General features: G+C 38.8%; 1 protein-coding gene across 1 annotated transcript in view; it reads left to right on the top strand.

Annotated features, from left to right (window-relative positions):
• TMEM26 (transmembrane protein 26) overlaps positions 1-12,444 on the top strand; it is a gene marked incomplete at both ends in the record, with an annotated part of 45,078 nt that overhangs the window by 20,560 nt on the left and 12,074 nt on the right. Inside the window, 2 exons of the mRNA XM_080937647.1 lie at positions 3,682-3,795; positions 7,615-7,835. Of these exons, the coding sequence (XP_080793773.1) occupies positions 3,682-3,795; positions 7,615-7,835 (335 nt within the window). The remainder of the gene's footprint in view (positions 1-3,681; positions 3,796-7,614; positions 7,836-12,444) is intronic.

The following is a 12,444-nucleotide window of genomic DNA, read 5'->3' as shown; positions in this document are numbered from 1 at the left end:
ATCTGGTCTTCATTTGTAATGCTCCCACCATACAGCTCTGCTTGTTTTCTTAAGTCACAGTCTAAGCTGGTATGTGCTACATAGCCCAGGATGGCCCTGAACTTGTAGTAATCCCCCTGCTTCACCTTCCTGAGTTCAAACATTTCTCCACAAACGTGGCTTATACTACATCTTAAATATTGACCTGTATCCTCCGTGGTTGTGTCTGGCTCACAGGCTCAAGACTAAACCTATCATTTGTTTCGTTAAATCTCCTGCACAAGCCTAGGAGGCTTCATTGATAAAACACTGTAGGCAAGATCTGCTCCAAATTGACCCCTGTATGGATTTCTTTGTTACAGCTGTTATTTTGGATCAGAGTCGAGTCTCCAGTTTATATGTAACCTTATCTGAAAAGGTTTCTTTCAAACTTGAGGTACACAGAGAGCAAATTACCTTTGTGGATCTCTTTCGAAGACACTCCCAAGCAAGCATCAATCCTTTAGCCATGAAGAACTCATTTCTCCTCCTCAGAGCTCTTGGAGAAACTCATTAAAGTCTGAGGTGGCCTCAGTGTCTGCATTAAAGAATGTTTGTAGCCATAGACGGGTTGATTCAACTCACTGTGTGTTTGATAAAAAGACCATGAGGAGCCAGGGGACCACTTGAGTCTCTTTTCAGGACTACGAAACCAAACTGGGGTGATTTGAATCAATGTCCTGTCTAACAGATCCAATCATACTACATGGCTATCATCCACAATGGCAGTTCATTTCTCTCAAATGTATCCATAATATGAACTTATTACACAACTAATTGCTACGCAGGTCAAATCTCATTATAGCCAATGACATGCAACCCAAAACTCTCTTTTTAATAATAATAGTAATAAGTAAAGAGTTTCGACCCTCAGGCAGAATGTCTGTGATTTTCATGCTCCAAAAGAAATTGAACCTTTGTCGCTAGGATTTGACACTGAAACTTAAAACGAATGTCCGGAGGTTGAAGCAGGCAGGTCAAGCAGAGACAGAAGTCAGGAGAGAGATGAAAATATTGGGATTGTCTTTAAAGAAATAGGTGACATTGAAGAACCAAAGGCATTGCAGAAATCCACTCTGTCCTTTCCTGATCGTCACTTTTGCTGCACAGGACCTGATATTTGAGAGCTTTCGGTTAGATTTTCTCTTTAGATTTAAGAACCTCATTAATTAAGCCCAGTGTAGCCATTTCTGCTTTACAGAAGAAAACCCCCGGGTTTAGGAGGCTTAAATTCAGAACCAACACATGATCCAGAAGAACATACTCTAAAGTTACTGAGGAGCTTGCATAGGAGTCATCTGAATTTTTCTGTGCTGGAGAGAGTCATTTACTTTCACTGATGGACCAGAGAGATGGAGCCATGACTAAAAACATGCTCTGCCCTTACAGAGAACCCAAGTTGGAACCCTGATACCCCCTGGACACACCCTTTTTTAACTCCAGTTCTAGGAAATCTTTCCGGCCTCCTCAGTCACTCACAGGCATGTAGTTAAAATAAAATGTAAATCTTAATTTCCGGTATTTCCCATTCATTTACATTCCAGTGGTTCTAGAAGACCAGATTCCGACTGCCATTCCCGACATGATATCATCTTCACAAATATAAACAAAGCCATCCTAAGGACTTCAGTTCTAACCCCTGCGAGCTCTGACAGCACACTGAAAATGACAAGAAGGTGCCTGCTCTCCGTGATGTCCCTCTTATGTTTGAGCTGATGAGTTAGGTTTTAATGACACGGCCATAAATATGTAACATGCTGATACCAAAATGACCTTCATAAAATCCATCGCATGATGATCCCTGAAATAACGTGGCCCAAAGCAGAACAAGTCAACTTAGGGGCAAGGATTCAAACCCCATATTTGTGGTGGCCATCATGTTGTGAAGAGGAAGGTTCCGTTGGTCTAAAATGGAGTAGCAGGAGAGCAAAGGAACCCAATTACCATGATGCTCCTGAAAAGCCCTTTGCTTCCAAATGAGAAAGCACTGCGCTCGAGGGTGACATTTTTCATAAATAGCAAGGTGTTCGTGAAATTTTAGACATAAAGGGATCAGATCCTATCATCTCGTCAATTTTAATAGACAGTATATTTTCACGCCTATAAAAACGAGGCCAAATTTTGTTTTTAGTAACAATCATGTACTTAAGCTCAAAATCAGAAACTTTAAATGTTAATTTGGGGTCTGATCAAAAGATTAACTGTTTTATCATCATTATCTCCTCTTGAAACCTTAGTAGCATGAATGTTTATACATGTGCACACATAACATGCACGCACATGCAAAGTCACACAGATCTTCATACGTGCACAGATGTGCACATAAGCACACACATAACATGCAGAACATATAGGCATTCACGTATGCTACACACATACATGCACACACAATTGTGCATACACATATAAACACATGCACACAAATGTGCATCTGTTCAAATACTCACTTGTTCTTTCACTTGCATACATACACACACATATACACATGCACACCTCACATGCATGTACACACGTAGTATGCATGCTTCTAGTTATTCATGATACTTCATGTGCAACGTGAGCCACTTGGGCTCAGAGCAGGAAATAATGGCTTCTTGACAAATTTTTGGTCTACTTGTCACATGCATTTTGGTGAGATTAAATGATATGGTATTGAGAATAATTAAGAAAATTTGTTTCTTATGCCTTGAGCTCTCTCGTTCCCCCAATAGTTCCTCTTAAGAAATGTGTAGTGATGGAGTATGGTAGCCATGTTGTTGATTGTAATAATGGTGGTGGTGGTGATGGTGATAGTAACTCTCTTCCTCTGTTTGTCTGTCTGTCCCTTTATGTGTTCTTTCTCTGTCTCCATCCATTTCTCTCTCTCTCTCTCTCTCTCTCTCTCTCTCTCTCTCTCTCTCTCTCTCTCTCTTCTCTCTCTCCCCCTCTCTCTTTCTGCGTGTGTGTGTGTGTGTGTGCGTGCATGCACACGCAAGCAGGTCTGTAAATATGTTCCCACAGTGGTTACATTGTCAAGGGTTATCTCTTTACTTTCTTATAAATTTTGCCATTTCTTATTTTATCTCAGTTTCCCAGTATCTGTCCATATCACATCACAAACAATTTGTTTGCAGACACTCACATACAGAAATGAAAAAGTGAAAGAAAGGAAATCATCTTCTCGGTCAATTCTCAATTTTCCCACAACCCTAAGTTGACTTCTATAGCAATACTGGTGTCCGGGACATTAGACACACTGACTTTCTGTTTGTGCCAGTGCCAGGCCCACAGGGTGAAAAGTGCTTCGATTATTTAACTGGAATGGTATTTTTAGATAGAGTTCTTGGTAAGGACCAAAGTCATAAAAATAAAAGCTTTGACATGATAATATGTATTCTCAGAGTTTGTATCACAATTATTCCAACAAAGGTTGAAGAAAGGGACTCCTGTTACTAACCAGCAGATTTTACAGCTTTCTAAGATGGCTCAGCATCTGTTTCCTCCTGAACTACAAGACAGGGAGGCAAGCAGTGAGCATTCTTCTTGGGTGTCTTCCACCTCGTATTCTGGTCCTGTGATGTCTATGCGGTCTCCGTAGGCATCACACATCTCTTGCATGGAGTGGAGTTGCTTTGCTGTTGTCTTGTTGTGATGGTTTTGTGAAAACCTGCTCTCAATTCTTAGTACTGCAGCACCCAGTCTGAGAAAATGGCACAGAACTCCAGCAGAGGAGGAGATGTCAATCAAACCCTGTCGTCCCACAGAGACACCAATGGAATGGCGAATATCCTAGAGCTGGTGAGAGCTTTTTCCAACATTTATGAAAAGATTCCTAATGTGGCCCAAATTTGGGGGACAGGAATGGCAAACAAAGAATGTATTTTGTTCATTAAACCCATACCACCCATACTTTACATTAATGAACCTGTGCATTAGGAGCATGCTCTCAACATGTATATAGAAACAAACTAAAAAGGCATTACAGCATATTAACTATATACAAATTTATGTGTTCTAATTATACATCTATATTTGTAAATATGGTTATGTATAGTAGTATACATAACTTTTTCATTCATACATAACCTCCCCTCTTATTACATCTGGTACCCTGATGATATGTTAGAAGAACATCTGTATAGATTTGAAGCAGGATATCACACAGGTTGGCTAAATACTCACTGTATAGCTGATAATGACCTTGAACTTCTAATCTTCCTACCTCAACCTCCCACATGCTAGGATAATAGGCATGTACCTCCACATCAGGTGCGTGTGGTACTGAGGATTGGACCCAGAGCCTCATGCATACTAGACCCCACACCAATTGAGATATATTCACAATCCCAATATTTTTAAATAAAAATTGATAAACCTACATGGATATGTCATTGTTATCAAATGTCATAGTTAACATTAGAGTTCACATTGGGTATTGTGCATTTTATGGGGTGAGACACATGTATCATAGTCTGTCTGTCTGTCTGTCTATCTATCTATCTATCTACCTATCTATCTATCATCTATCTATCTATCTATCTATCTATCTATCTATCATCTATCTATCATCTATCTATCATCTATCTATCTATCATCTATCTATCTATCTATCTATCTATCTATCTATCTATCTATCTATCTATCTATCTATCTATCTACCCATCATCTATAGTGTCTATTCAAAATATGTGCTTGCCTCTCAATGGACCTCCATTTCCTACCCACCCAATCACTTTTAACAAGGAAACCCCCTTCTCCTTCTTTGTCTCCTTCCCTCTTTCCCTTCATCTCCCACTATCTCAAAGGTTCTCAACTTGTGTGTCAACACCCATTTGGCCGATAAACAAGCTTTTCAATAGGGGCTTCTAAGACATTGGAAATAACAGATATTTACAATATGGTTAGTAACAGCAGCACAATTACAGGTATAAAATAGCAACAAAAATAATTTTGTGATTGAGGCTCCCCACAGCAGGAAGAACTGTCTTAAGGGGTCCTGTTTTCTTCTCATTTTAGTGAAGCTCAGCTTACTAAGTCTTTCTCGAATGCTTGCTTAGATATTATATCTAAAATCACCACAATACACACATGCTGGCTTTCCATCACCTGAGCACCTGACAGCTTTATAAGAATGTCTAGGTTTTTGAATTTTGGGAAGAGGGAAAGCTCTAGAGTTCCATGAGATACATTCATTAATTAATGCTATCTATCTATCTATCTATCTATCTATCTATCTATCTATCTATTTATCTGTCTATTTGACATCTATTTATCACCTATCATCTATCTACTTATCATCTATCTATCATCTATTTATCACCTACCTATCTACTTATTTATCTATCTATCTAGCATCTATAGTGTCTCTCTGTAGGTTTGAACCAGCATTTGGAAGCCTAATTATTCTAGGACCATGTTTTTAAAAATAATTTTCTCATCTCCACTGAATACATTTGTTAATACATTGAAAATTACTTGTGGGTTTGCGGGGTCTCTTTCTGGGTTCTCGGTTTTGCCCCACAGTTCTGTTTGTCTATGCCTTTTACCCAAAGTGCACTGTCTGTGTAATTGTAGCAGTAAGTCCTAAAAGTCACTTGGTATCGGGGCTCCAGCTTTGTTCCTCTTTAATGTCGTGTGAGCTACTTTGGATATTTTAATTCCTCACATGAACTCTAGACCCAGTTCTTCACTCAGAAAAGAGCTTTTCAGTTGAGCTGATATCGAATCCATGTCAAGTCACGGACCACTGGCATGTTGACGAAGTTGAGCCTCCTTATCCATGAACGTGAGACCTCTCTCCAGTTAGTTCATCTTTGATTTCAGCCTTCAAGAACTGCACATAGTTCAAAGCTAGAGCCCATGCCTCATAGACACAAGACCCTTTGTTTGATTCCCATAAAGCAGAGAGACTAACTCCTCAGCATTTAGTATTTTTGCCATACATGTGTGTGTATTGGAAACACACACACATTTATGTGTATATATACACATATATCTATATATCTATATATATAGATATTGTGTGTAGTAATATATATATATATATTTGTATTTTAACAGAAGTGTACATATAATATGTATGTACTTTAACATTTTGTTAGATTCATAAGCATTGGTTATATTTTCCACAGTGACAACGTAAGCAATACTGAGTTTTAACCCCAGTATCTATTTCTTTACCAGTATATAGAAAAGAGATTGACTCTTGAATATCAAATTCTATTCTACCATCTGTTTACTACGTTTGAAAATGTTTTTTTCTTCTTTCTCCCACCAATTCTTCAAGACTTTCTATGCATAAAGCAATGCATGATGTCTGAACAAAGGCCATAAGTACAACTTTCCTTTTCTATATTATATACATTGTTTAGATATATAATATTTGTATACTAGACAAGGATATTTGCCAAAATAGAGTGGTATGGTGGTTCTTTTTCTTCACACACCTTATATTTATCAAGTTGAACATGATCACTTTGAAAACAGTTTACATATGGGAAGCAGAGCTCCCTGCCACAGAAGGGTGTTTTCTAAAATAAGTCTCAGAGTAGAAGAGAGAGATTCACAGCGTTATTATCTGAGTTTTAGTTAGAACTTACCTGTATCACCGTGGACAAGTCACCCAGATTTTCATCTTAACTGAAACAGTCCTATTCATCCTGATAATGTGTTGCCCCCTGGGAGTTGAATGTGTTGTATGTGAAGCCACACAGGAGAAATATCAAGAGGAAAGTGACCAAAAAAATAATAATAATTCTTGATCTTCCCATGTGGATTTGATCAGTCCTTGATGATGTTACTTGCGTATGTGGTGTGAGAATTAACCCAAAGCATGTCAATTTTGCACATAGTAACTTTGCTGCTTGTGTAGACCACTGAGCCATTATCCTGAGTACTTGTGACATAGATCTTGCAGTCTTTAAATACTTTCATCTAAGCCAATAGGAACATAATTTCAAATTTAATTAGAAGCTGAACAAGAAGGATCTTTCCTCCAGGATATACTATGGGATCTAACATCTCCTTTAACTTAAGATTTAAGGCAGACTAATTTTTTTTCTTGCTGGATTATAGATTATTGGCTAAAATGCCTATTATTCAGAATAAAGATAGGAGATATTACAATTATTCTCTTCCACTGAGTAAACAGAAAAACACTATTTTTTGTAATTAAGATTTTAAGGGCAGCTATGGGCAAAGGCAAGGTTATAAAAATTCCAATGTTGACAAGTTCAGATTTTTGAATCAGTAAGAGAGTATTGGATTGTTTTTGTAATTTTAATATGGAACTTATCAAATTTCATTATGTGTCATACTTTATTATGGACTATAATAAAACACCCAATGATTCTTAAAACACTATTAAATTAATTCACAAGGCATTATTTTACTAGTTATGTAAGGTTTAAATTAGCCACATGTTAAGTAAGCCCTGCTTCAAACCCCCACTGTATTGCTTTTGTAGAGTGTTCACCTAAAAGGAGTGTCATTCTGCTTCGTGACTAAAACTTGGAAAATGTTGACAAAAACACACTGTTGGCCGAGCGCTGAAATCCATGTTGAAGTAGATAACATTACACACCGATGACTTCTAATCCTGATGTCTCTGTTCTACAGGCCAGGGGCTTTGTTGACAACTTATCCATGGTATGTGAACCAGTCTGGACCTTAGGACTCCACCAAACACTCCTGCTGATATTAATCATTGGACGGTGGCTTCTCCCCATCGGAGGCACCATTACTAGAGACCAACTCTCAGAACTTCTTCTGATGTTTGTGGGGACAGCGGCCGATATACTGGAGTTCACAACTGAGACTCTGAAGGAAAATAATGTCAGGTAAGGTCCTGATCCAATGTTAGCACCACATGCTTGGCTCACTGTTCTGTCATTTGTAGCTCATGTGGCTCCTTGTTCTATTGTCTGTACTTGGCACATGTAAGGCATTTAAAAAGCAGCTTTATGTCAGGGCTGAAGGGATGATTTATTTACTTGTTTTCTATGCAAACCTCAGGACCTGAGTTCCAATCTGAAGTTCCCATGTAAGCACCAGGGCACAGTGCTGTGTATCCATGCTTGTGTCTAGGATCACACAGCACTGGAGATATGAAGACAGAAGAATCTCCAGGGCTCACTGGAAAGCTGTACAAGCCGAATCAGTAAACTCCATGTTCAGTGAGAATAAGGCAGGGTTGATAGATGAAAACATGCCACATGAAATGCCTGGACTCCATATGCACTACATGTGCAGACATGTCAGTACACACAAGAACATGCATGAACATGAATTCACATATATACCACATGTAATATATATATTACATGTATATATATATGTATACACACACACACACACACACACACACGTTTAGGTACATGCTAAAGACCAATCCTTATAGTAAAAAGAAAATGCAGGAAGAAGGCTCAGCCTGAGAAAGAGACAAGATAAACCCACCCTGGGTTACAACAGAAGACCACCATAGGGTTACACCGTAAGTCCAGGGGCTTTGTGGCAGAACCACAGTGATACAGGTATCTGGAGACCTTCTGGTGTCTCTTTACTCTTCACCCAAGTGTCAGCAGCATAGCCAAGGCCAAGATTTACTCGAAGGTCACGTGGTTCTAAGAGCCTTGGAGATTCGGAGCCTTTCTCCAGCCGAGGAAGTTACATTTCCCGGTGAGGAGAATGGAACAGATGAAGTTTGAGTGCATGAAATTTTATTTGTAGTCAGTTTTGTTCAAAGCGCCCACAGGCTTTCTGGTGGAGATGCCTATAAATTAAAACTTATTGAGTTGGTACTTTTATTTGTGCCACTAGCAAGTAAACACAGAATCCATGATCACATCTGTTTACGGAACTGCTTTCTTCCCATTAGGGATTTGAGTCTCGGTGCCTGAATGTACTTTAAGCTTGGGTTGTTCTGTATGATGCCGTAAAAATAAATTGGAATGAGGCTGGCTTTTAATGCTATGGTTTACTTTACCTCACTCTCCTCAAACAACCAAACATAAAGCCTGAGCAAAACACAGCGGCTTATTAAATAAGCCAAATCTCTCAATTACAGTGGGAATCGTTATTTATAAACAAGAGATACTTTTTACAAGAACACTCGTTTTGTACACTGTTTTTCTTTTCGTGTATTAAGTTGACGTCATTTTTTTTGAGGCATCAAAATACGAATTGGATTGCTGTAGTCACGGTGTTTATTTGAGTGTTGTGGGTTCAATGCCTCGTGGCTGATCAGCATTTGACATTGTACATCGCCCTCAGATACGTTTAAGATCATTGTAATACAATGCAATTACGAGAGGAGCATGAATGGATCAGGGTGGAGCCCCTGAAATTCTGAGTGTGGATAGTTACAGAGACCTGACATCTATTTATAAATGGATGCATACATGCTAAATGTCTCCAGAGCACAGGGACAGCACAGGATTGTGCAGGGCTCGAAGAGGGCGTGTTTTATGGAGCAAGTCGTAAAACGAGAGAAACGCCAAACCCAGTTATCTTAATGGGCTCTGTGTGTCCCATCTTGAAGTATCATCAAAGAGTAATGGATCCCGTGTTTACCAATAAATGTTGATTATTAAATAAGTTTATTTAATTGCTTGACCCATAAAAAGATGCCTTTGGAAGTCACTCAGTACTGTTTAACGGACTAAGAACTGGTTTGTTATTTAACGTGTGCCAGGTACCGTGTTAGGCAGAGCCTGGGGAGATGAACCATAAACAAGTTATGAACCAAAAGATCACGCAGTTCAGCCAAAAAAAGGAGTGTTTCTTTCCAGCAAGAATTTAGTGAGCACTCGATTTTTGGAAGCATCGCCAATCCCCCCACTTCGAACACTTTCTGAGTATATATTTTGGAAATTTTGAACTTGTGTTTCATGCAAGTTGATGCTTAATGAGATTGAATAAATTAGAGTAGACCCTTGTATCCGCAGACTTCTCATCTGTTCTAGAAGTGACTCCAAGTTCCCTATAGCACGGATTATACGCAATGTTTTGTAAGAACTTGTGTGTCCTACAAAACCGTCCCATAGGTAATATAGGATTTTTGTTACGGATTATATTTCTAAATATATTTAAATATTGTTTTCAACTGTATTTTCTCAAATTGAACTTTTTTTCCGACATTTGCAGATTGTGCAAGTGGCCTTTTGTGATTTTCCATCTCTCCCCTTGCACCTTTGTAACCCAAAAGCGCCTCCCTCCACACCCCACACCTCCATTCTATGTGGTCAAGTCCTTGAATGTGTCTAGAGATTTTTCTCTCTTCAGAAAGCTTGCTTCCAAATTCTAAGTTCCTGTCTTGGGTCTCACATACATTGTTAGAATTGACAGAAAAAATGTTTTGCCTATGTATGTGGTGTGTGTGTATGTGTGTGTATATGTGCCTGTGTGTGTATGTGTGTGTGCATGTGGTGTGTGTGTGTGTGTGTATGTGTTGTGTGTGTTTATGGGGTGTGTGTGTATGTGTTGTATGTGTGTGTTTATGTGGTGTGTGTGTATGTGTTGTGTGTGTGTGTTTATGTGGTGTGTGTGTGTGCATGTTGTGTGTGTTTATGTGGTATGTGTGTGTATGTGTTGTGTGTGTGTGTTTATGTGGTGTGTGTATATGTATGTGGTGTGTGTGTGTATGTGTTGTGTGTGTGTGTATGTGGTGTGTGTGTGTATGTGGTGTGTGTGTGTATGTGGTGTGTGTGTGTATGTGTGTGTATATGTGCATGTATGTGTGTATGTGCATGTATGTGTGTGTATGTGTATGTTCATGTGGTGTGTGTATGTGTTGTGTGTGTGTATGTGATGTGTTTGTGTGTCTGTATGTGCTTAGATACTCTTCCATTTGCCTTTGACTTTCAAGTCCTTTCTCTGCTTTTCTACATGATTCTCTTGAGTCTTTTATTATTTCCTTTATTATTTTTTATTTTTACATCTTCTATTCTTTCTAATGAAGAATTTTTCCTCTACTTTCCTCTTCTCACTTTTAGCTGCTTTAGTGGAGACATTATTCATGTCCATAATGATGTGGTGACCAACAATGACACACAAAACTTGCATATTTTGTTTTATCTCCAGGTTTTACTATATGTTAGATCATCCTATTTATAAATGAAGACACTTCTGGTGGTTGCCCAAGGATGCTCCCATGAGCTTATTTTTCTTGTCTTACTCTCCTATCTTGAAGCCTTCCTCTCCATCAGACACATGCAGTAAACTTGAACATTCCAGTCTCAAGAGAAGCATTTTGTCTTTTCTCTGTTAAGGCTGCTGTTGCCATTTTGCTGGCATGGCCTATCACTGTAAAAGGAAATGTATCTCTTTCCCCTACATTAGTAAGAATGTTTTCTTCTTCTGTGTATTGAATACCATGGAGTCTGCCTTTGTTGATATGATTTTAGTTTGGTTGTCCTTTATTATTAAAGAACATGACTATATTACATTAGCTGGTCTTCAGATGCTAAACCTCCTTCAATGTCAGGATACATTGGACTTAGTTGTGCTGCATTGTCATTTAGGATGCGATTTTTGGTCTGATTTGCCAAAATCTCTTGTACCTTCCATTTTGTCCATGGGGAGTGTTGTTCCACAGTATTACCACCAATGGTGTCTTGTTCTGGCTTTTGGATCCAGATGATGCTGACTTTTAGAAACAAATACATGAAGCATCCTCTTTATTTCTAAATTCTGAAAATTTTTTGCATAATTGATATTATTTCTTTCAAGATCTTACAAAATTCTCCAAGGAAGCAGTCTGGGTCAGGCCTTTATGGGAAGTGGTTTCCTTTTCCTCTTCTCCTTCCTCTTTCTCCTCACTCTCATCTTCCTCCTTTCTTCATCTAATCATTAATTCCCATCATTTCTTCCTCGAGGACTAATTAGACATTTTACGTGTTTCTTACTTGGGGTTGCACTTTTCTCTCAAGGATATCTTTTTCTCTCGTGTAATAAGCTGTCTTCATCATGAAGTATTCCTACTGTAAGCATACATGTGTTAATCTCTGTGGACTCAGAGGTGAGCCATCCTCATCATTCCCAGGGTTTGAATGTTGGCTCACTCTCTTTGCTTTTCCCTAGAGGGGATAGGTTTACTTACATGGTGGGTGAGGGTTATCAGCATATTAATCATTTAATTTACCTATTTATCAAAACAAACCCGTGTGTGTTTCATTGACTTGATGATTATTCTGTGTTACATTTTATTTGTTTCTGCATTGATGTTTGATTTTTTTTTTCTTATGCTTCCCTCGGGCTGTTTGCAGTTCTCACTCCTCACCCAGACCTTAGATTGCCAGTTTTTCTTCTCCAGTGTCTGCCAGGCCACTCAGCTGTCTCCTACTCTCTCAGATCTAGAGGTGAAGTCAAACCATGAAGTCTTTCATGTTGATTTTTCACGCATGGGTCCTGTTGACTGAGTATTTCTGTATTCATTCCCCGCAGTTGCTG

This window comes from Micromys minutus, assembly GCF_963924665.1.
Source record: "Micromys minutus genome assembly, chromosome: 25".
Classification (NCBI taxonomy): Eukaryota; Metazoa; Chordata; class Mammalia; order Rodentia; family Muridae; genus Micromys; species Micromys minutus.
Note: the sequence above shows the minus strand (reverse complement) of the source record. Positions and strands in the feature narration are given on the sequence as shown.